Consider the following 24,570-nt stretch of genomic DNA (forward strand, 5'->3'; position numbering starts at 1 on the left):
GTTAATTAGAGTGCGAGGTAGTACCGATGAAGAACACAGCTTTCCCCCAGATCCTGGATGCTTCCTCCCCCCAAGTACCATGATCCGAATTCTACCTTGCAGGGCTGGATAGGACAGAGGCTGTACACTGGTACATATGAGGGCTGGAGACACAGGGAATCCAGGGTGGATGATACCTTCAGGACCAAGGGTGTGAGGGGCGATGCTGGGAGAGTGGAGGGTGAGTGGGTTGGAAAGGGGGAACTGATTACAAGGATCCACATGTGACCTCTTCCCTAGGAGAGGGACAGCAGAGAAGGGGGGGAGGGGAGACTCCGGATAGGGCAAGATATGACAAAATAACAATGTATAAATTACCAAGGGCACATGAAGGAGGGGGGAGAGGGGAGAGAGGAAAAAAAAAAAAGAGGACGTGATGCAAAGGGCTTAAGTGGAGAGCAAATGCTTTGAGAATGATTGGGGCAGGGAATGTATGGATGTGCTTTATACAATTGATGTATGTATATGTATTGATTGTGATAAGAGTTGTATGAGTCCCTAATAAAATGTAAAAAAAGAAAAGAGGAGAAAAAAATGATTAGGGCAAAGAATGTACAGATGTGCTTTATACAATTGATGTATGTATATGTATGGACTGTGATAAGAATTGTATGAGCCCCTAATAAATTGTTAAAAAAAATCATGGAAGAAAATTTCCCCAACATCACAACAGATAAAATAACTATTCCGACAAAGGAGTAAGGAGAAACTTGGATTTTTTTCAGAAAGAACTGTACAAGAACAAAAACAGTGGAATGGCATATATAAAATTTGAAAGAAAATAACTGCCACCTAAGAATTCTATATCCAGCAAAATTAACTTTCAAATGCGAGAGAGAAATAAAGATATTTCTAGACAAGGAAAAAATAAAAGAATTTGTGAAAACAAGACTAGCAAAAGGAAAAAATACTAATGAAATGACTATGGACAAAGAATCAACAATAGCCGAGAACCTGAGAATAACATACAAGACACTAACAACCAGAAACCAATACAATGAAAATACCATCACCAAATAATACAGTATTACAGGATATAACAGCAAATCCATGAAACCACCAAAAAGAAAAAAGGAAACACAGCAAAATAAGAGCAACATATATCAATAATGAATGAAAATGAATGTCAGTGAATTAAATGCACCAACCAAGAGGCAGAGTAGCAGACTAGATTAGAAAACAAACCCCATCTACATGCCGCCTACAAGGAACACACCTTAACCTCAAACATTAAAAAAAAAATCCAACGAAACTCACTGCAATCAAGTTAATTCTGACTCGTGACCCTCACAGGACAGTGTACAACTGCATCTGTGGGTTACTGAAACTAACTGTTTATGAGAAAATAAAGATTCCCCTTTCTCTTACAGAGTAACTGGTGGATTTGAACTACTGACTTTATGGTTAACAGCCCAACACATAAGCATTATGCCAAAACAGCCTAAAAATCAGAGAATGGAGAAAAATTTACCAAGCCAATTGTAAACATCAAAAATCAGGAGTGATAATTTAATCTCTCATGAAATTGACTTCAAATAAAATAGCATAATGAGACTAAAATGGATACTTCATAATGATTAAAGGACCAAGTGAACAAGAAGACATAAGCATAGTAAATATACATGACCTAAATGAAAGACCATCAAAATATATCATTCAAATCCTTAGAGTTGAAGAGAAAAAATAGACAGGCCAGTAATAATACTAGACTGCAAGGAAAGGCATATCATCAGGAAAGAAACAATACAATCAACCAGTTTGATTTCCTAGACATATACAAAGCACTCTACTGAACAACACAGTAGGTAGATCCTACCATGTATTTTCTCAAACCACAATGCAATAAAACTAGAAATGAACAACAGAAAGAACATAAAGCCATGCACATATATACTGAACAACACAATACTTAAAAATGACTAAAAAAAAGACTGGAAAATACACTAATTAAGGGATGAAATTAAGAAAGAAACTCCTTAAAACAAATGTGAACAATAGCACCACATGCCAAAACCTTTGGGACACAACAAGAGTAATTTATAACAATTAACAAACATGAAAAAAGGAGAGATCCAAAACCAGCACCTTAACAAAACCTTTAATAACTAGAAAAAGTGAAACAACATAACTCCTCCAAATTACAGGTAAAACAAAATAAAAAATGAAACAGAAAAACAATTTAAAAAATCAAAACAAGTTGATCTTTGAAAGGATTAACAAAAACCGACAAACCACCGGCAAACTTAACAAAGGAAAAGGGAAGAATAACATATTCAAATGACATAAACAGAATAACACATTGCTATAAAAGACTTGTACTCCAATAAGTTTGATAACCTTGAATATATGGAGAAGTATCTAGAAATACAACATCTACCCAAATTAACATAGACTGAGGTACAAAACCTCAATAGATCAATAATAAATGGAAAAATATAAAAGGTTGTTAACCAAAAACTCAGGACCAAATGGTTTCATGGGGGAATTCTACCAAGTATTCAGAGAAGAGCTCTGACCAATTCTACAAAGACGATTCCAGAATATAGAAAGAGACGGCAAACTCACTCTGTGAATTGAGCGTAATAACCCTGGCACTAACCCCCCTCTTCCCCCGCAAAAAACCCTGGGCAAAACCCCCAAAGGGCAGAAAACGACATCTAAATTCTGGCCAACAGAATCCAGCAATATATCAAAAAGTCTATCCATTATTATTAAGTAGGTTCCCCAGTAGGAATGCATGGCTGGTTCAACATTAAAAAGTCAACCACATAATCGAGGCAAAAAATAAGAATCGCATGATCACATTAATAGACAAAGAAAAGCTATTTGGCAAAATCAAGCACTAATTCCTGGTACAAGCACTCAATAAAATAGAAATAGAAAGGAAATTCTTCAACACAATAAAGGCTATATATCCAAGAGTCAACATCACATTCAACATAGATCAACTAAAGCATTTCCCCTGAGAACAGGAACCAGACAAGAAATACCTTATCACTACTAATCAAAGCTTAGCCAGAATCAGTAGACAACAAAAGGAAATCAAGGGAATACAATTGGGCAAAAGAGGGAAACTCTCACGATTTGCAGATGGCATAATTTTATATGTAGAAAATCCCAAACACTCCACAAAAAGATTGTTGGAAAAAATTAAGGCATTTAGTAAAGCAGCAGGACACAAGATTAACAAGCAGACATTAATTGGATTCTGATATACCAGCAAAGAGAGATCTGAAAAAAGACATCAAGAAAACTGTACCATTTACAATAACCACACAAAAGATGAAATGCTTAGAATAAACCTAACCAAAGAAACAGCAGACCTGTACAAAGAAAACTACATACTATTACTACTACAAAAAAAGCACTCCCAAAACATAAAAGACCTATACACATGTAAAAACATTCCATGTTCATGGATAGGAAGACAAAATTGTAAAAATGTCAATCCTACCTCCCATTCTCCAATATGCAAAACAATTCTGACCCAAATCCCAACTTTATTTTCTAAAGCAGTGGTTCTCAACCTTTCTAATGCAGTTCATGTTGTGGTGACCCCGGCGGCCCCCCCGCCTCCCGCCAACCATAACATTCTCGTTGCTATTTTATAACTGTAATTTTGCTAATTAGAAAAAGACAGCTTCTTCAATAAATGGTGCTGGAAAAATTGGACCTCCAGTTACAGAACAGGACCCACACCTTGCACCATGTACAAAAATAAACACAAGATGAATCACAAATCCAAATGTAAATCCCAGTGTCATAAAGATCATCAGTAAGAAAAGTGAACAAACTTTAAAGGCCCTCTTTCAGGGGATACCCAAACTACAAAATATAAGAAAGAAGTACATACAAAGGCTGAAATAAGCTACTCATATGCACGAAAAGACTTCATCAAGAGAGTAAAAAGAAAGTCCACTAGTTGGGAAAGAAATCTTTATCAATAAGACAAAAGATAAGGGACTAGATTTTAAAATCTACATTCTGCTCAAATTATACAACAATATCAATGATATCACATGCCAAGAAAAATTTTGCTGAAGATCATCCAACAATTGAAGCAGTATATTGACAGGGAACTGCCAGAGGTTCAGGAGAACACGCAACATGGGACATCATGGTTGATTTCAGATGAATCGTGGCTCAAAGCACAGAATACCAGAAAGATGTTTACTTGTATTTTATTGATTATGCAAAGGCATTGGACTGTGTGGACCATACCAAACTATGGATAATCTTAAAAAGAATGGGAATTCTAGGAAACTTCATTTTGCTTATGCACAATTAGTATACGGATCACGAGGCAGTTGTGTGAAAAGAAGGGAATATTGCATGGTTTAAAATCTGGAAAAGGGTGCATCATGTATATCCTCTCACCACAACTGTTCAATCTATATGCTGATCGAGTCATCAGAAAGATGGAGTATATGAGAAGAACGTGACATCAGGATTAGAGGAAGGCTTATTAACATCCTGAGCTATGTAGATGATGAAACCTTAGTTGCTGAAAGTTAGGACTTGAAGCACTTGCTCATGAAGATCAAGAATTGCAACCTTCCATATGGATTAAATATAATATATAAAAAGACCCAAATCTCCACAACTGGACCAAGAAGTAACAACATGATAAATGGAGAAAAGTTTGAAGGTGTTAAAAGATTTCATCTTGCTTGGATCCACAATCAATGCTCATAGAAGCAGTAGTCAAACTCCAACGACACACTGCATAAGGTAAATCTGCTGCACAACACATCTTTAGAGTACTGATAGCAAGGATGTTACTTTGAGGACTAAGGTGCACCTGACCCAAGCCATGGTACTTTTCATTGCCTCATATGCTTGTGAAAGTTGGCCATTGAATAAGGAAGTCCGAAGAAGAATCGATGCATTTGAACTGCGGTGCTAAAGAATGTTGCAAGTACCATAGACTGCTAAAAGGACAACCCCATGTGTTTTGGATGAAGGCCAGAGGGCTCCTTAAAAGCAAGGATGGCAAGGCTTCATCTTACATACTTCAAGAGGCACCAGTCTCTGAAAAAGGACACCATGTTTGGTAGCCTAGAGGGGCCACGGTAGAGATGAAGGCCCTCAATGAGATAGGGCTTGACAAAGGGCTGCAAAGATGGGCTCAAGCATAGGACCAATTTTGAGGATGGTGCAGGACTGAGCAGCTTCATTCTACTGTGCGTAGGGTTGTTAAGAGTTAGAACTGACTTGCCGGCACCTAACAACACTATCTGCAACACCTCAATAAGATTAAAACAATAAAACACACGAGCAAACATTTCACTAATTATGACATTCAAATAGCTAACAACACATGAAAAATACTCACGATCCCTAGCCATCCAGGAGTTGTAAATCAAAACAACTATGAGTTGTCACCTTATACAATACAAAAATACAAAAACATCAAATGATAGATAGGGTACGGAGACACAGGAACACAAATACTTCTAGTGTGCTTTTAGATATGCGAAAACATTGTGGAAAGAAATATGAAGTCTATCTAAAACTGGGAATAGAAATTCTATACAACAAAGCAATACCTCTGCTGGGTAGAGAGTCCAAGGAAATAAAAAACACATTAATGGATGCTCTCTCAGGTTTACTGCAGCATAGTTCACACAATTAAGGAGCTATAAATAGCACAAAACCCATCAAAAGAGGAATGGATACAGAAATTTTGGTACACACACATACACAAATGTCATGAGACCATGAAGAACTTCATGATCTAGATGGGCCTGGAAACCATTAAGCTGAGAAAAATTAGGCAAACACAAAAGGGCAGCTATTACATGAGACCACTAACAAAGGGATAAACATCAAGATAATGACAGGCATCTGATCTCAGGTCATGTAATCTTCTAGTCCAGTTTCTTAAGCAATGAAGTTGTGTGCCTGCTTAATGCTCATGACCCATAAAACCAAAACCAAACCCATTGATACTCAGTTGATTCAGAAATTTTGGACAGGGTAGATCGCTCCTGTAGGTTTATAAGACTGTAACTTTTTACAGCAGTACAAAGTTTGTCTCTTCCTCAAAGTAGTTGGTGGTTAAACTGCTGACCTTGCAGTTAGCATCCCTGCTTGTAATCACTACATCACCAGGGTTCCTGCCATGACCCATGTATCACTTCATAATTGGTACTTCTTTTAAAACTGGGAACTCTTACAGCTCTTATCACAATCCATACATATATCCATTTTGTCAAACACATCTTTACATATGTTGTCATCATCTTTTTCAAAACATTTTCTACTTGAGCTCCTGGCATCAGCTCTTTTTTCCCCTCCATCCCCTACCCTCCTTCCCACCCCAAGGCCCTAACAATCTATAAATTCCCCGCCCCTCAAGTTTTACACTGACTGGCATCCCATTTCACCCATCCTGCTCTCTTTCCCCTTGGTTCCTCTCCACCCCACTCTAACCCTCCTAGTATCGCTGCTCCCCCTTATTGGTCCTGAGGGCTTTATCTGTTTTGGATTCACTGTGTTTCAAGCTCTTATCTATACCATTGGTAAGACAGAATTGGGGTCATGAAAGTGGGGGCGTAGGGGGGGAGGGTGTGGCGAGGAAGCATTAAAGAACTAGAGGAAGATTGTGTTTTCATTAATGCTATACTGCACCCTGACTGGCTCTTCATTTCCTTGTGACCCTTCTGTGAGGGGATGTCCAATTGACTACTGATGGGCTTTGGTTCTCCACTCTGCTTTCCCCTCATTCCCATTGATATGCTTCTTGTTTGTTTTGTTTTGGGTTTTTGAAGCCTGATACCTGATCCCTTGGACACCTTGCGATCACGTAGGCTGGTGTGCATGCTTCTTCCATGTGGGCTCTGTTGCTTCTCTGTTAATGGCTGCTTGTTTATCTTCAAGCCTTTAAGGCCCCAGACACTGTATCTATTGATAGCTGGGCACCATCAGCTTTCTTCACCACATTTGCTTATGCACTCATTTGTCCTCAGCGATCATGTGAGGGAAGGTGAACATCACAGAATGCCGTGTTAGTAGAACAAATCGTTCTTGCATTGAGGGAGTAACTGAATGGAAGGCCAATGTCCATCTGCTAGGGTAATACTTTATAAATAAATACATGTGCATAGCTCTATTCCCCCATCATTGTACATAACTGGTATAGTTTAACAGCTACTTTGTCAGAGGGGCCTCACCTCAGCTGGGATCAATTTCATAGGTGGGGGAAGAAAGGGAAGAAGAAAACGAATCACTTCTTGCCATATAGCATTGCTCTATTGACACCCCAAATCAACAAATACAAGGGTATTCAGTGAACTTTAATGGAAATTCTATTTCAGAGGTATAGGGTAGAACGGTGATCTGTCTCAGAGGAAGTGATTTTACCTCTGTAGGTAGGTAAACCAACCCACCACTGGAGATAAAAATAGTAGTATTCACAAAGATACCTCTCCTACCCAAGGGATAATATGTCATATATATATAATATATATATATATATAATAATTTTTCTGCCGACGTCTCCCTTCACCCACTTTTCTGTTGCCCATCTCCCAGGGAGGCGGTTATATGTAGATCCTTGTAATCGGTTCCCCCTATCTACCCCACCTTCCCTCCACCCTCCAGGTATCACCATTCTCACCTATGGTCCTGAAGGGGTCATCTTAATTAGGTATTTTGACTGAGTTTCTATCCAGTCCTGGGCGACCAAGACTGTGCTATAGACAACCAGGACTTATTTCTTTTAAAGTGAACAATAATTTTTATTGACCACACCAGAAAGGATTTGATTTGGAAGTCCCACTAAGCAAACACCTTAAACACATTTGTAGCAGGTTAACAGAACTGACATACTCCCTTGGACTTTAAGGCTGAAATGTCCTAGTGTGAAAAGAAAGCAAGCTATGGAGTTGGAAGTCATTAGACTGTGGTTCAAATCTTTTGTTTTGAGGGTGCCCAATAAATGGCAACCTAAGACTACCATGTATTTGCTTATCTTCATACCCTCTTTGTTTTATGATGATGTGTTAGGCCGACAGGCACAGGTCTACATTAATAAATGCTATTGAAAGGTTTGCTCCAGCCCCAACACTCATTATTTGTAATGGTGTCCAGTCATTTGAGTTTTAAATCTGAAAAAGTCAATAATCCATGCATTTCAGTCTAAAAATCAGCTGTATACCTTTTCTATGCAGTATTTTAAATTCTATCCCATGAAACTATCAATAGAATTACCACATGGGGATGATTTATAATATTAACCAGGATTGATATACTTAAAGTGGACCAGGAATATAAAGTATAAATATCTGAATGGATCTAAAGTATTAATATATGAATGGATTTTGAGGTCTCACATAATCAGAAGCCCTAATCTAAAAACAGTGAGTTCTTACTTGCCCAGCTTTCAGAAAGAACAGTTTGGGGTCTTAAAGGCTTGTTTTAAAACAAGCAGCCAGTAAGACCACACAGAAGAAGTAGACAATCTTGTGTGATCCAAGGACTGTACACAATAAATTCCAAAACTGGAGACCTGTTTACAGAAAGCCGTGAATGACAGTGAAAGCCCCAAATTCACTGACAGCATTCTCATGAGGATAAAACCTCTGGAGAAACTCCTCTGACCACTGACCAGGGATATGAGCAACCTCACTGTCAGACAGAGGACACTGCAAACTGGTCAGAGGTTGATGTAGTTAGGTTAAAATTTAACACCTTATCATTTGTTCTCCCATTTGACTCATCTAAAGTTTGTTCTAGATTTTATTATTTTGTGCTTGCTTTCAGGTTGAGGTCTTTCTGTGTTTATTTTGTAATTATTGGTTGGCAGGGTAGGGGAGTGTTTGTATGTTTTCCTTAATAGGAAATCCAGCATAGGTAAATCTACAGAGACAGTACCTGGATTAAAAGCTTAAGAGTTATGAGAAGGGGCATGGGAAGGGGGAGCAATGGAGAGTTAATAATGAGTACAAGAATAAAGAAAAAGATCTAAAATTGATCTTGGCATTGGTTATACTTTTTAATATACTTAAACCATTAAAATGTATGGTATGTGAATTACATGTTAATAAAACTTTTTTCAAACAACACACACACACACACACACACACACACACACACACACACACACACAATAACAAACCACATATGCTCTTGAAGGCAAACAAGCGGCCATCTAGCTCAGAAGCAACAAAGCCCACATGGAGGAAGCACACCAGCCTGTGCGATCACAAGGTGTCAAAGGGATCAGGTATCAGGCATCAATCAGAACAAAAAATCGGATATCCCCTTACAAAAGGTCACAGGGAGGAAAGGACCCAGTCAGGGTGCAGTGTAAGAACGATGAAACATACAACTTTCCTCTAGTTCTTGAATGCTTCCTTCCCCCACCCACTATCATGATCCAAATTCTACCTTACAAATCTGGCTAGACCAGGGGATGTGCACTGGTACAGATAGCAAGTGGAAACACAGTGACTCCAGGACTGATGATCCCTTTAGGACTAGGAGTGAGGGTGGCAATGCTGAGAGGGTGGGGTCAAGAGAGGGAACCGATTACAAGGATCTACATAAAATCTCCCAGAAAAGTGGGTGAAGGGAGATGTTGGACAGTGTTAAGATATGACAAAATAATAATTTATAAATTATCAAGGGTTCTTGAGGGAGGGGGAGAATGAGGAGCTGATGCCAGGGGCTTAAGTGGAGAACAAATGTTTTGAGAAAAATGAGGGCAATGAATGTACTAATGTGCTTTATACAATTGATGTATGGATTGTGATAAGAGTTGTATGTGCCCCCAATGAAATGATTTTTAAAAAACCACTTATGCTGGCAACCGTTTAATTCCTCTTCCAAGAATCACCATTTTGGATGATACCTTCAGGACCAGGGGTGTGAGGGGCGGTGCTGGGAGCGTGCAGGGTGAGTGGGTTGGAAAGGGGGAACCAATTACAAGGATCCACATATGACCTCCTCCCTGGGAGATGGACGGCAGAGAAGGGGGTGAAGGGAGACTCCAGATAGGGCAAGATATGACAAAATAACTATCTATAAATTATCAAGGGCTCATGAGGGAGGGGGGAGGGGTGAGCGGGGGGTGAGCGGGAAGGGAGGGGAGAAAAAAAAAGAGGACCTGATGCAAAGGTCTTAAGTGGAGAGCAAATGATTTGAGAATGATTGGGGCAGAGAATGTGCAGATGTGATGTATCTATATGTACAGATTGTGATAAAGAGTTGTATGAGCCCCTAATACAATGTAACAAAAAATCACCATGTATGTACACTAAATACCCAAGTGATATATTATCATTATATCTGAGCGCAGAGGGAAAAGCATAATTATTTAATGTGGTTTTTTTAGTCAAAGTCTCTTACTGGGTAAGAAGTGAGAAGATACTGATAATAAATGAACAGGATTCATTGGAATGTCACCTTGCTGTCAGGTTAGCGTTCTTAAAAACTTCCAACTAACTTTCTTTTAAAAACCCTGTAATTATTAATACTGTTAGTTCTGTGTTACTACTGCAATGAATGAGAGTCTAATTCAAAACGTATATAGTGCTGTTTAAGACAAAAAAACCACTGCTTACCCATCACTTTCGGCAATGTAGACAACAGGGACGCGATTCTCCCCTTCAATGCCCAATTCTTGCTGTAATGTTTCCAGATTCCGCTCAAAGGTATCCACACTACCAATATTAAACCACACATACTGCTATAAAAACAGAAAACAACATTCTAAGAGTGAAAACACAAAAGGCTCAATTACCAACAGTTCGGTTTCCTTTTGGAAATCGGGAGTTTATACATGTATCATTCACAGTTCAATCACATCAAGCAGTATTATTGATCGCTACCACAATCAGCTTCCGAACATTCTTTTCCTTCGGGACTCATTGACATTGGATCCCTTTTAACCTCCCCTCCGCCCCGGCCCACTGTACCCTCAAAGAACACTTACTCTACGTGCTGTCCCTATAAATTCATCAGTCTTAGGAAAGTCAAGTTTACCCTTTTGATTTTCTTTAGTCCTCTCTCCAACTCTGCATCTGTTTCCTCCCACCCCTCTGTTATGGACAATTTTCTATGTAATTCCCACAAATAGAGTTCAACTTCTTAAGAATGTTTCAGATAGTGAAGAATACTGCATTCTTTTTCTTAAGTCTGGTTTTACTGATGCGGTAATTATTAGTAAACAACACTAAAATGCTATTTGGGAAGATAATCCTTTTTATAGAGAAATATGTGTTCTTTTCTCTATTTTAGTATTTTCAGCTGCAGTTTTCGAAATTAAAAAAACTAGTATGACACAGTAACTGCAGCTAAAATTTGTTGAGTACTTGCTAAATGTCAGGCATTCTCAGTCCTTTACAAGTGTTAGCTCATTCAATCGCAACTCTTAGGAAGGCACCAAATAAGTTGCAGGTTGACTCAATATGATGCACCACTCGCTCAGCAGTCAAAACTGTGCTCCAAAGGATTTTCAGTAGCTGGTTATTCAGTTCTCTAAAGGGTAGATTCAAGCCTCTGCCTTTTGCTCCGTACATTGACCACCTGTACCACCCAAGGGCTGTGTAAAAAAACTACCAGCATCTAATCAGAAGAGACGATCTCTGCTGTGCTCCATTTTACAACTACGAGTCAGAGTGGGAAAGGTGATGGACTTTGAACAATGGCTATATTAAAAACACCAAAACCAAATTCACTGTCATCAAATCAATTCCACTAAAAGCAATCCTATACCTGGGGATTCCAACTGACCCTTTGGTTAACAACCCAATGTATAACCCATTAGGCATCAAAGTCCCATGTTACCATTCAGTAAAGAAGTTCCATGATGAAACATATAACTTTCTTCTAATTTCTGAATGCTTCCCCTTGCCCCCCACTATCATGACCTCAATTTCACCACACAAATCTGGCTAGACCAGAGGATGTACACTGGTACTGAGAGGAACTGGAAACACGGGGAATCCAGGGTGAATGATCCCTTCAGGACCAGAAGGGAGAGTGGCGATACTGGGATGGTGGAGGGAGGGTAGGGTTGAAAAAGGGGGAACTGATTACAAGGATCTACATATTACCTCCTCCCTGGGGAGCGGACAACAGAAAAGTGTGTGAAGGGAGACATCAGACAGTGCAAGACAATGCAAAATAATAACAATTTATAAATTATCAAGGCTTTATAAGGGAGGGGTGAGCGGGGAGGGAGGGGAAAATGAGGAGCTGATACCAAGGGCTCAAGTAGAAAGCAAATGTTTTGAGAATGATGATGGCAACAAATGTACAAATGTGCTTGACACAATGGATGTATGTATGGACTGTGATGAGTTGTATGAGCCCCTAATAAAATAATTAAGAGGTTTTTTTAAATTAAAAAACATTATTAACCAATAAAATAAGAGTTCCATGTTAATGCTCACTAGCTGAGGCCCAAATCTTACTGTTTGCATTTTCAAAGGACAAGATCTAGTGAGGTGGCTTTCTCAAAGTGCAGGGGTTGAAATCTCAGGCAGTTGGCACCAGAGCAAGAGATCCAAATCACTGAGATACTGCCTTCTTAGAGAACCAATGAAGACCCTAATAATAGCTGTCAAAGAACTTGGTTTAGCTCACAGTTCCGAAAACCACCTTTGAAATTTGTGAGAAATCAAGGTAGCTTTGCTTTCCGAAATAGCCAGGCAGTACTTGTTCTAAGGTATCAGAGATTTGATTCACAGGAACCCTGTGCACAATGGAATAAAACCTAACTCAGTACTGCACCACTCTCACAGTGGTTATATTTGAGCCCATTACTGCAGCCTCTTAAACAAGTGCAAATGTAGTCAGATCCCCTAAGTCCAATCGGCAAAAACTTCAAGAAAAAAAATGGGGCATGACATAATCATGATTGTTTACTGACTCATTCAAGCACATCTCATCTGCGCTACCCCAAAGGTCATCAGCTCAAAACCATCAGCTACTCCACAGGAGCAAGTAAGGCTTTCTACTCCTGTAAAAAGTCACATTCTGGTGAAGAAAGCTGATGGTGCCCGGCTATCAAAAGATACAGCACCTAGGGTCTTAAAGGCTTGAAGGTAAACAAGTGGCCATCTAGCTGAGAAGCAACAGAGCCCACATGGAGGAAGCACACCAGCCTATGTCATCATGAGGTGTCAAAGGGATCAGGTATCAGGCATCATCAGAACAAAATATCTTATCATTGTGAATGAGAGAGAGTGTGGAGTGGAGACCCGAAGCCCATCCGTAGGCAATTAGACATCCCCTTACAGAAGGGTCGTGGGGAGGAGACGAGCCAGTCAGGGTACAGTGTAGCAATGATGAAACATAAAACTCTCCTCTAGTTCCTAAATGCTTCCTCCCCCACCACTATCATGACCCCAATTCTACCATACAAATCTGGCTAGACCCAAGGATGTACACTGGTACAAATAGGAACTGGAAACACAGGGAATTCAGGGCAGATAATCCCTTCAGGACCAGTGGGGAGAGTAGCGATACTGTAGGGTAGGAGGGTGGGGTGGAAAGGGGGAACCAATTACAAAGATCTACAAATTACCTCCTCCCTGGGGGACAGACAACAGAAAAGTGGGTGAAGGGAGACTTCGGATAGTGTAAGATATGACAAAATAATAATTTATAAATTATCAAGGGTTCATGAGGGAGGGGGGGGAGGGGGAAAATGAGGAGCTGATGACAGGGGCTTAAGTGGAGAGCAAATGTTTTGAGAATGATGAAGGCATTGAAGGTACAAATGTGCTTTGCACAATTGATGTATGTATGGATTAAGAGTGGTATGAGCCACTAATAAAATGATTTTTTAAAAAATTGAAGGGGTGGAGTTTAGCCTGTCAATCAGATTGCAGCTTGATGACCTCATTTGGAGCCGCTAAGGAGATAAATAGCTTGTTGGAGGTAGGACATACACTCACTCCCTGAGAAATGCTCTATGCTGATAGAGCTGAAGGAGTCACGTGAATACCCCTGCCAGTGTTGAGATGCGTATAACACCACTGGATCCACAAGACTTCCCACCCACTGGCCTGTGATCTTCCAGCATTCGGCCTCATTGCATGTGTTTCGTGAGTCTGAAGAGGACTTTGTAGATTGGTACCGGACATATGAGCTAATAACGGACTTATGGACTTGATCTGGGCTGGACTCGGATGTTTTCTTAATGTCGAATTACTCTATATATAAAGCTCTTTCTTTCAAAAAAAAGTCACATTCTGTTCATATAAGTCAGCAATTCATGTACTTCAGTTCATAGCTGGCCAATACTTATGTAATTTTCTTTTCTCAACAGTATTTTAAATTCTCAGTGATTAAATTAATGATATTACCAGTAGAATTAGTTTAGGCCCCAATGGGATGATCCCTAAAGTTCTGTAAAATAAAACTACAATGAAATTTCTAAAATGAACCAGAGACATATTTAAACCATAGATATACGAATGGATTTGGGACTCACCCTTAATTCTAGCCCTAATCTAAGAACAATTGGTTCTTATGACATGGACCCACTTGATGCTACCCTCATGGAAAGATCACTGAAGATGGGTGCCATAGCAAAGTACGCTGAAGAAACCACATGGAGCCTGATACCAGAAAGACTATTGTCTGGGATCTTAAAGGCTTATCTTAAAACCAGCAGCCAGTTAAGTGTGGCATCAACTAAATCCACATGAAATAGGCATACCAGCCTGTGTTATCCAAGGACTATAATTAAACCCAAATCCAAAGAAGGAAATGGTCTCAGACTCAAATTAAGGACACCTGTTTGCAAAAGGCTATGGGTGACAGTGGAAGCCCACCATTTGCAGGATCCAGACATGAACTAAGTCTCCATTGAATCCGCTCTGAATATAGTCGAGGGATGTCAACAGCCTTGCTATCACAAAGATCATTGTAAAGTCAATTCTGGCAATTATAGTTAGGCTATCATGTAATATCTTATCATTTGATCTCCCTTTTGACCCATTTTCAATCTGTTCTTTTTTTAAATGATTTTTTTCTTTCTTTTCTATTGAAGTTTTCCTCTGTTTTACTGGTATTAGTTTAGAGATTATTTTTTAAAAATTTCTGTATATGCATTCAAGAATAGGTAAGTCTATAGAGACAGTAACTGGATTAATGTTTTGGAGTGCTTTGGCAGGTGAGGTTGGGGAGGGAAGCTGGGGAGCTAATAACAATGAGTACAAAAAAGAATAAAATGTAAAATTTATTGTGGTGGTGATTGTACAACTCTTCTTAATATGACTGAACTACTGAATTGCATGGCATGTAAATTATATGCCAATGAAATTTAAAACAAAAAATCACAGCATCAGAAACTCACAAACACAGTTCTACCCTGTTATATGGGATCACTAAGAGTTGAAGTTAATTCAATGGCAGTGAGTTTGGTTATTTTAGTTAGTAACTAGTAGAACCAATTTGAAGTCTAGTCTATCAGAATCAGGAATCATTAAAATCACTACTCTATAGGCAGTGAAACACTAAAATTTCAATAAACATTTCTGAAAGTTCAAAATAAAAGTTTTCATTTATTAAGCAATACATGTTCTCTGTACCCAACTAAGGAAATACAAAGGCAATAAAAAGTAACCACAACATTAACACCAAGAGATGAACACTACTAGCACTGTGAGGCCTACATTGGTGTAATGATCTTGAAACACACGTACAATTTCAAAAAGAAAGCAATACAAAACCGATAGAGAAACATAAAAGTAATTTAAACACGGGGTTAACTTTAATATGTATATAATCATGCATGCTTACACTAGAAAACCAAGCCAATTTCAAAGTCAACATGTAGATTCTGATTCACAGACAGACCTTATAGGACAGGGTATAACTGGCCCTGTGGGTTTCTGAGACTAACTCTTTACAGGGAGAGAAAGCCTACTCTTTCTCCTGAGGAGTGGCTGGTGATTTTGAACTGCTAACCTTGGCAGCTCAGTGAGTATCCAGTATACCACCAGGGCTCCTCTACTAGAAGACAAGGTTACCTGAAATATGCACTTTCCCCCTGGGAACAGTACTGCCCTATTGAGAACCACTGCTCCAGCATGGAAGCTTAAAGCAAAACAAGAATCATCGCCTGCTCCCTGCCCACATATTAACCATGGTACCAATATTACATTATATCTACTTGGTGAAAAATGTTTAAGAACAAGCCTGAATTGAAATCTACATAAACACTTAATTTTATTTCCCTAGCATATAGTTATAGAAGTAAAATTACTGGATATACGCATGCGTCTAAAACTGCTGATACACACACTGTCAAATGAACGTCTTCAAAGGAATTGACTATTAAATTCCTGGCACCAAATATTGGGGAAACAGAAAAAACAGGTATCATAATTATTAACAAACATTTCATCATAAGGTAGGTTGGTGGGGGGAGCAAGAAAATTAAAATAATTTTGGCAAAAGTAATAGTAATACCAGTGCTATATGACTGTATTGAAAAACTTATTGACAGAATGCTAAAAATAGCTCTTGTTACCCTTAATTCTTATTTGGCCTCAAATGTTGCTCTTTCAAAACAGACCATGAGGAAATGATTAAACCAGTTATCCTAGAGGAGGACACATTCAGTCTGGCTGCGATCTGGTGTGGGGGCTGGGGGAGTGGGGAGGGGTGGGGAAGATACAGTGGCCACCAAAGGACATCTAGGTGACAAGGATGGGGTGATAACACGCAAAGGAAGGAGGAGTGGACACCACCTGGGAGTCGTTCTAGCCCGCCTTTCCTTTCCGCCCCCCATAATCCCCGCAACCTACTCAATTAGATCAGGAAGTAGAGAGGGGCCAAATTAGTTGGACAGAAAATATTTTTTAAATAGGAAAAGAAATCAATATTAACATATCATAAAAGAATTGGGAGAGATATGCTATCAGAATGCTACTTGAATTAATTTGAAAATATCTGCCTCAAGACATGCAATGAGGATTTAAAAGTACTTTCCCCTAAACAAAACACTGCATTTCAGTCTTGAAAAATCAGAATATATTGAATATTGAAAATTGGGCTTTTATTCACTGTTGCCTACGTGTACAGTCGAATATTCAACCACAAATAAAACAACAAAAACTCCACCGACTCAATCCCGGCATCACTAACACGTACGAAGCAAGTCATTCTCACTCACCCACATTAATGACCGTAACGCGACTGCTCTGTCTATTTTGGTATAGATCTATGGCAATGTGTGTGAACGCTATCTTTTCAGTTTTAAAACTGGAAATGTTAATTCATATCAATTAAATAATTAAAATAATTTACCCCATCAACGGGAGTTTTTCCTGGTGTAAAAGTCACTCGAACAAAACGTTTATTGACGACTTCCAGCCTGTCCACCTAGAATTTTAATAATATAAATTTACTGGAAATATTTGAAACAATCATTTTAAAAGCACATGGTATGTTAGAAATACAAAAGAGAACAAACACTATTATCAAGACCATTGCAAATAAAAGCTGTCCAAGTGTCCCACTAACGCTCCCTCCTCTCTCAGGTGTGAGCCAACCAGCTCAGAGCACGTCCTGACACTGTACACTACATATGCAACCCTAAGCAATACTGTGACGGTTAGGGTTTTTTTGCACCAACATGGCACCTGTATGAAGATATGGGTAGAGTTTAGCTTGTCAATCAGGTCGCAGAGCTTCATGACCTCACTGGAACGGCCCCTGAGGTAAATGGCTCACTGTCAGTGGGCCGCTCTGTCTCTCTGCCTTCACTCCTGTTATGGAGTCACTCGGAGAGCTGTCGGAGTTCCTGCCCCTGGATTCACCGCACTTTGCACCCACCGGTGATGTTCCTGCATTCTGCATCATTGCATGTGGCTACAAAAGTCTGAAGAGGGACTTACGGACTAAGATCTGACTCAGGGACTAGCACTGGACTTAGGACTTCAGCTGGACTGGGCTGGGTTGTTTGTTTGATATATAATTACTTCTTGATATAAAAATCCTTCTTACACATATATGAGTGTCTAGTCAACCTGGCCTAACACAAATACTTACATTTGCCAGCTCTTAACCATTAAAATCAGTCTCATTTTGTATGTATTCTTTAACCACTTCTTTCTTTAACTCTTACCAGGTTTATTGTGTTGGCATGCCAATTCTGCATGGTATCCTACTTCATGAACACATACCAAGTTTTTATCTACCTGAAACCAGACATTCAGGTTTTCACGATCACAAACAATGCTGTTAGGAATGTTCCCATGTATATTTTCTCGGATACATCTTCAAAAATTTATCTAGGATACAGAACTATACATAGATATTCTAACACTGGATTGGAGGGTATACACATCTTCAGTGTCATTAGATATCGCCAAACTTCTCTCCAAAGTGGTTGTTTAAATGAATTTTCAGCAAGAAAATATGCCCGTTGTTCTACATCTCTACTCTCAATTAGTATTACAAAATGGTTTCATTTTTGCCAGTTTGGGGCATAAAACGGTTTTAATTTGTTTGTTTTTTTTCTATAACTTCCCAACTGTACAAAATTATTTTCCCCCCTTTTGTTGGTGATCACATACACTGCAAAACTGCTCCCATTCGGGTTTCTAGATATCAGTCACATTGGTTACATTCTTCACATTGTGTTAAGTCTCATTATTTCTGTTCTAGTTATTTCACATTCATTTATTTAATCTCTCTGATCCCAACTTTCTCATCTGTGCTTAAAAGTAGCTGTTGAGCCTTTGGTCTTAATAATTTTTTAAAAAATAACTTAATACTCAAGAGTAATAATCTTTACTCTATGGCTAAACTGTTACTTTACTTAAAGGTAACCGCAGGGACTCATTTCAAGGTTCGCGCTATAGTCTCAGGGACTCCTACAACCACAAAAAGTCTTGAAAACCTGGATTCTTTACAAACTTGAGGTTCTAGTTCACATTATTCTCATTTTTACAAAGATTCAGCTGTTATGTTCCGGATCAGAACTTTTAGTATGGGTAGCCAAGCACTCTACTCTCAAGATGAAAGGATTCTTAATAGAATCCTTAAAAACCTCATCCCAAGGATTCTGATTCAGGAACAAGACTCCTTTGACCTGTTTGTCCCTCTGTATTAGGTGGTCGCTGTTAGTCTACTTTGTCAGTCTGTCTGAGAGCCCGCAGAAGTGAAATAGTAATGGGAGAAAGGATTCCATGTGGGCATGGGAAGGGGAAGGGACAACTAATAGCAATGATGGATGCATAACCCCCTTGGAGGGGGACGAATAACAGAACTGTGGGTTAAGGGATACATCAGAATAATAACATAAGAAAAGAAGTCTCGAGGCAGCAGTGAAAGATGGAAAGCAAGGGTGCTCCATTAGGAGTAGAGAATTAACCGTTCTTAAAGGTAGTCCCATCTGAAAAGGCACGTCTAGAAGTTCTCGGTCTTCTCCCCACCATACCCCCACACCCCCAAAGTGGTTGACACAATAGTAAATTGTTTCAAAGAAGCTCGTGGATCAGGGGGAAAATGGAGCTAGAGTGTCTATTAGCATTCTCAGAAGGAACTGCTGCTGCCCGCCTCGCATGGATGGTGCTGCTGCTGAGCCCCTCCCCCACAACACCTAGGAATTATGGATACAAAATCCTGGCTCCCCGAAGATGAACATTTGACAAAAAATGTGACCATTACTACACCAATGTTCACTGCAATACTGTTGACAATGAGCAAAAGGTTGAAGCACAAGTGACATACATAACCAATGAAATATTATTCAGTCATTGAAAAGAAATGAAATTCTGATATGTGTTACATTCCTAAGTCTTCCTAAAAACACTATGCTGAATGAAATAAGCCAGAAACAAAAGGGCAGTGTATGATCCCACAAACATAAAATATATTTTCTTAAAAAGCAAATGCACAGAATCATGGAAACTATGGTGTCCAATGAACAGAACCGACCCAATGACCCAACAGTAAACAGGAGTTGGAAGAGGGAGAGGAGTTTTGGGGACAGAACAAAGACCGTCAGTGTGAGGTGATGTCAGCATTGTAGAAAATGGAAAGTAGTGGGGGTAGCACAGCATGGTGAAGGCAATAACATCAGGGAATCCCATATTGAAATACACTTAAAATGACAAACCTGTTACATATTTTATCAGAATAGAGGTTTGGTTTGTTTCGTTTCTTTAGTATTACCATTTCCATTTTTTCCATTCTCACATTATTGTATGACCTTTGAAACCAAAATGTGGGTTCTTTACAATACTTTGGTAAGTACTTTTATCTCATCTTTGAGCTACCCATTTCATTAATTAAAAATCAAAGTACTGAGAGGTTAAGTAATTTACTCCCGGTTCCAGAGGAGGCCTAATCCTCATTCTCTTACTCCTATTCTACTTCATAATTCTAAGATGTTCGCTTTTCACATTTTAATATCTCAAAAATTGGGATACGTTTTCCATTCAAAGCATATCTTAATTTCTTCAGCAACTTTAAATTTTCCTATTTGTATATAAAAGAATGTGTTTTACAATCAACAGCATAACATCATCATAAAAAAAAATTACACTGCTGTTGGAGAAGGAGCAGGAGGGATAAGAAGCTGAGGCACCTGAGAAAAATGGCAACAGCAGATGGGGAACTGCCAGGAATAGTCAACTGATGGTGGGATCACATTAACACAGGAAAACACCAACAATTTCTGATGTACAATTCAGTGACAATGAATTACATTCTTCAAGTTACGTAACAACCGCTATGGTCCTATCCTGAGTTGTTCCTCTCTCATTAACAGAAACACAGTGCTCCCTAAATCTCTTATCTAATTTTTTGAGTTGCCATTAACTTGTTAAGATTCCACCGTAGATAGTTCTTAACAGAGCATAATGCAGACTTTTTTTTTTTCACTAAGCTAAGTTCCTCTACAGTTTGAAGAAGACTTCGAGAAAATGTTTAATTTAAGGTTTAATGATTATCTTGGGGCAATAGTTTTAGGGGCTCATATTGCCTGAAGTCTTTGAGAATATGAAATTATGTTCTGTCTTTCTCTCCTATTGATAAAGGTTCTTCTATAGAATCTTTGATCACCATGCATCTAAAATATGATGAACTATGCAACCACCTTCGGTAAAAGCCAAAACTACGTTTCACAGGAGACAAACCTATCAGTCCAAGGGCTTTCCTCAGACCCTCGCTCAGAGCCATTTGGTGTTCCTTTACACAGTCCTAATCCTATTGTGCGTCCATTTCCAAGGCCAGGGGTCTAATTCAAAAAAAGACACAGAGCACTAAGGAGGAGGTGGGCAGGCTGCAGCAAAGCTGAGGCATAAGGAAAAAAATGGCAACAGCACATGGAAAACTGCCAAGAAGAGCAATCTGAAGCCATATTTCCAAAATTATTACGTGTAGGTGGAAATAAATGATTATGTAGTAAGTATGGGGACTATTGGATCAAAACAAGAAGGGTTTTGGTTGTAGTACTTTTCAGAACTTTTAAAATTCCAGTGTGAAAAATTAACTTTAAAATGAACAAACTTCATTTATCTACTGAACGTCACCTTTTGAACAACTATAGCCACCAATACAATAAAATACTTACTACTCCTTTGGAAAGATAGTTATTGACAAAGTCCTTCCAAGTAATTTCTCTCCCAGAACTCCTGAACAGAAAATAAATCATGACACTGCCCCAAAATACAGCAGTCCAAAGAAAATACATCCTGAATTCTTTGTCATCCCATGGAAAATCACCCTGGAACAAAAGATAAGAAATTTTCTATGAAGAAAAAATTTCTAAATGTGATCTGTAAGACACAAATCCCTCCCAATATTATTGGTGTCCTCCAATCTTTCACATAGCCATCAATGTACCCTCAACATTAACACACAGTTTGGAATCACACCTTCTGGAACCTGGACCACCAGTGAGAATCATCTTTCTTGCCACCTCGCTTTCCACCACCAACTCCTCCTCCAGAAGAATTCGGTGTACTAGTTGGCTTTGATTCTGTTCATAAAGAAGCAACATACATAAAAGCACAGCAAGACTTTTTATCTTTCAAAAATGTTTTTACTAATACAGTTCAAGATCCTGCAAAGTACAAAATGACAACTAATAAAGTACAATAATGCATGGTACGAATACAAACAACATTCAAGGAGGGCTTAAAAGTCCTTCACATACAGTCTCTCAGTCAATCTGTACAATAACCTAACAATTCTGTATGCTCACTATTACTATACCTACTATTTAGACAAAGAAATTGTAGCTTACGGAGGTTAAGTAACTCGTTGAATAGCTTGTTGCAGGTTAAATGACACTGTCCATATTTGAACGAGTAAAGTGAATTCCTGAGCCCAATCTGTAGTTAGAAAGTCCAGGTTCCCCTCTTACATGCCTACAAAGTAACATTGCTAACAGTTTCTTCTGTAAGAAAGACATACTCTGAAAATTAGCTAGCCCTCTGTAGTTTGCAAAGTAGCACTAGTGGCGCTGTTAGGCAAGGAATGGACTGTTAAGGTCAGCAGTCCAAAACCTCCTCACAAGAGCTATGGGCTCCCTGTACAGACTTACCCTGGATAGTTATAGGGTAGCTATGGGTCGAATAAAGACCATGGCAAAGAGTAACAGTTTGCAAGAATCTGGAAACGGTTCCTACCCTCTTCCTTCTTTTCTTACTTTTCTATCCTCACTGTGACCCACAAACACTAATCACCTAACTTCAACTACCATGGAGAAAGCCTTCCTACTGCAGCAGCATGGTGGCTCCAGGCACCAAGCCATCATTCATGACTGCATGGCACTACAGCCTCATGAGAGGGCTCCCCACTGTGAAACAAGCAAGAAGCTTCTGCACCTCTGTGCAGCCCGGCGTTGCAGAGAAGCACACAGTGGATAAGCCCAGACAAATTTCAGGATCAGGAATCACAGAGGAGCCACTTACTCCATAAGGGAACAACACACAGGCAAAGGGGACCGAACATTTGGATTTTAGAACCAAATATCATTAATCTACCCCAAAACCAAGATTTAAAAACTACCTTCAATTCTGTTAGGGGGAAAAAAACCACTATTACACCAATATTCCAATCTAGAATCATGGATGACAGTTCTTCTCCTTTCCCTTGCTTTGCTTTTGATCCTCTGTATACAAATACATTTAAAAAAAGCTGCATTATAATTTTCCTTACACTTCCCTAAGAACAAAAACAAACTGAAAATGACAACCGAATGCTACGTGTGCAGGTATTGTGCTAAGTACTATCACATGTGTGAAATGGGGGACAGGAAGCCTGGTGTGCCCCACATGGCCTCCAATCCTAAGAAATCCTCAGAGGAACAGTTAGAAAAATAGTGCATAAATTTACAACATGTGTCTAATAATTCATATATGTTAGACTTCTGAGATTTCTTTAATGGTTTATATTTTGTGACAAATACTTTAGTCTAATCAAACAGTACCTCTCACATGACTTCACAGATTGAATTACGCCAATTTGAAAAATGGCAATATAAACAGAGTAATAAGATACAATGAAACACAAGTTCTGGAATTTTAATGTACTTGTAACTTACAGTTTCACAACTGACTTAACATAATTATCAATAGCATATATTAGGGGAAAAATGAAATCCAAACATAATCTGTTTAACCAGTACCTTTTTTTTCTCCCATAAATTCTTTAGGTTCACTAGGTTTTTCCCCATTTTTTCCATTAGGAAAGTATTTCTCAAATCCTGTTAGAAAAAGAGAAAATGTACACACCCTCAAACTAAAATTCATCAGTGTTTATGTTTGTTTTTAAAACAGTTACATCATTGAAATATAATAACAAAAGTACATTATAGGAATACATCAGTGTCTAAAGAGTTTAATTTAAAACCCAAGGGTATTAAATTAAAAAAGATCCGTGCACATCAATTTCATGCCATTTTAAGTGTGTCATTACTATAGTTATAGCGACCCATTTTTGTCATAGCAATCAGACAAAGTGGAGGTAGACGAGCAGATTACAAAAGGAGGCAGAAATGAAGAGATCTGAAGCACAAGTCTTCATGTTACGGTCATGCTGAAGCACTTACCTTTCGGAGGTCGAGAGCAGACTCGTTGATAAGCTGCAATGACATCGCTAAGAAGAGAATTTCTGCGGGTTGCTGCTTGAGCTATAGCATACCGATAGAGCTGAAACAGGACACGTAAACGAAAGCATGAAGATTACATCACAGCACAACATTAAAAAGAGACTTTCCGATGTGAAGGGATGAACTGTGTCCTCCTTCAACAAATGGTTACAGACTAGCATAAGATGAGGGACATTTTTACGATGGACTCACTTCTACTCTAAGTCTAGCAACAAAACCACAGGACATTATCCAGAAGAGAAGAATACCTCAACATCATATAAATTTTAGAAATGCAACTCCAATACAATTATCTAACAACACATTTACATATACTGAGTTAGCAACCAAAAGCCAAACTCTGCCACAGGAAAACTGCTGCTTCATACTGATTTGCCTGCAAGGTCTATGACATTGTAAGACATTGACCAGAAATTACAAAAACGTAGCTTGCAAGC

At 38.9% G+C, this 24,570-nt stretch overlaps 1 protein-coding gene across 2 annotated transcripts in view; it reads right to left on the minus strand.

Moving 5' to 3' along the window:
* Window positions 1-24,570, minus strand: part of AFG3L2 (AFG3 like matrix AAA peptidase subunit 2) — a 73,514-nt gene that overhangs the window by 43,628 nt on the left and 5,316 nt on the right. The window contains exons 2-7 of one of the 2 annotated variants that reach the window (XM_075532579.1): window positions 24,074-24,173; window positions 23,651-23,728; window positions 21,894-21,997; window positions 21,590-21,742; window positions 17,314-17,388; window positions 10,608-10,729 (exon numbers count right to left, since the gene is read on the minus strand). In XM_075532579.1, coding sequence (XP_075388694.1) covers window positions 10,608-10,729; window positions 17,314-17,388; window positions 21,590-21,742; window positions 21,894-21,997; window positions 23,651-23,728; window positions 24,074-24,173 — 632 coding nt within the window. Of the gene's footprint in view, window positions 1-10,607; window positions 10,733-17,313; window positions 17,389-21,589; window positions 21,743-21,893; window positions 21,998-23,650; window positions 23,729-24,073; window positions 24,174-24,570 lie in introns of both variants that reach the window. The other variant, XM_075532578.1, reaches the window with a different exon arrangement.

The sequence above is a fragment of the Tenrec ecaudatus genome, chromosome 15 (genome assembly GCF_050624435.1).
Source record: "Tenrec ecaudatus isolate mTenEca1 chromosome 15, mTenEca1.hap1, whole genome shotgun sequence".
Classification (NCBI taxonomy): domain Eukaryota; kingdom Metazoa; phylum Chordata; class Mammalia; order Afrosoricida; family Tenrecidae; genus Tenrec; species Tenrec ecaudatus.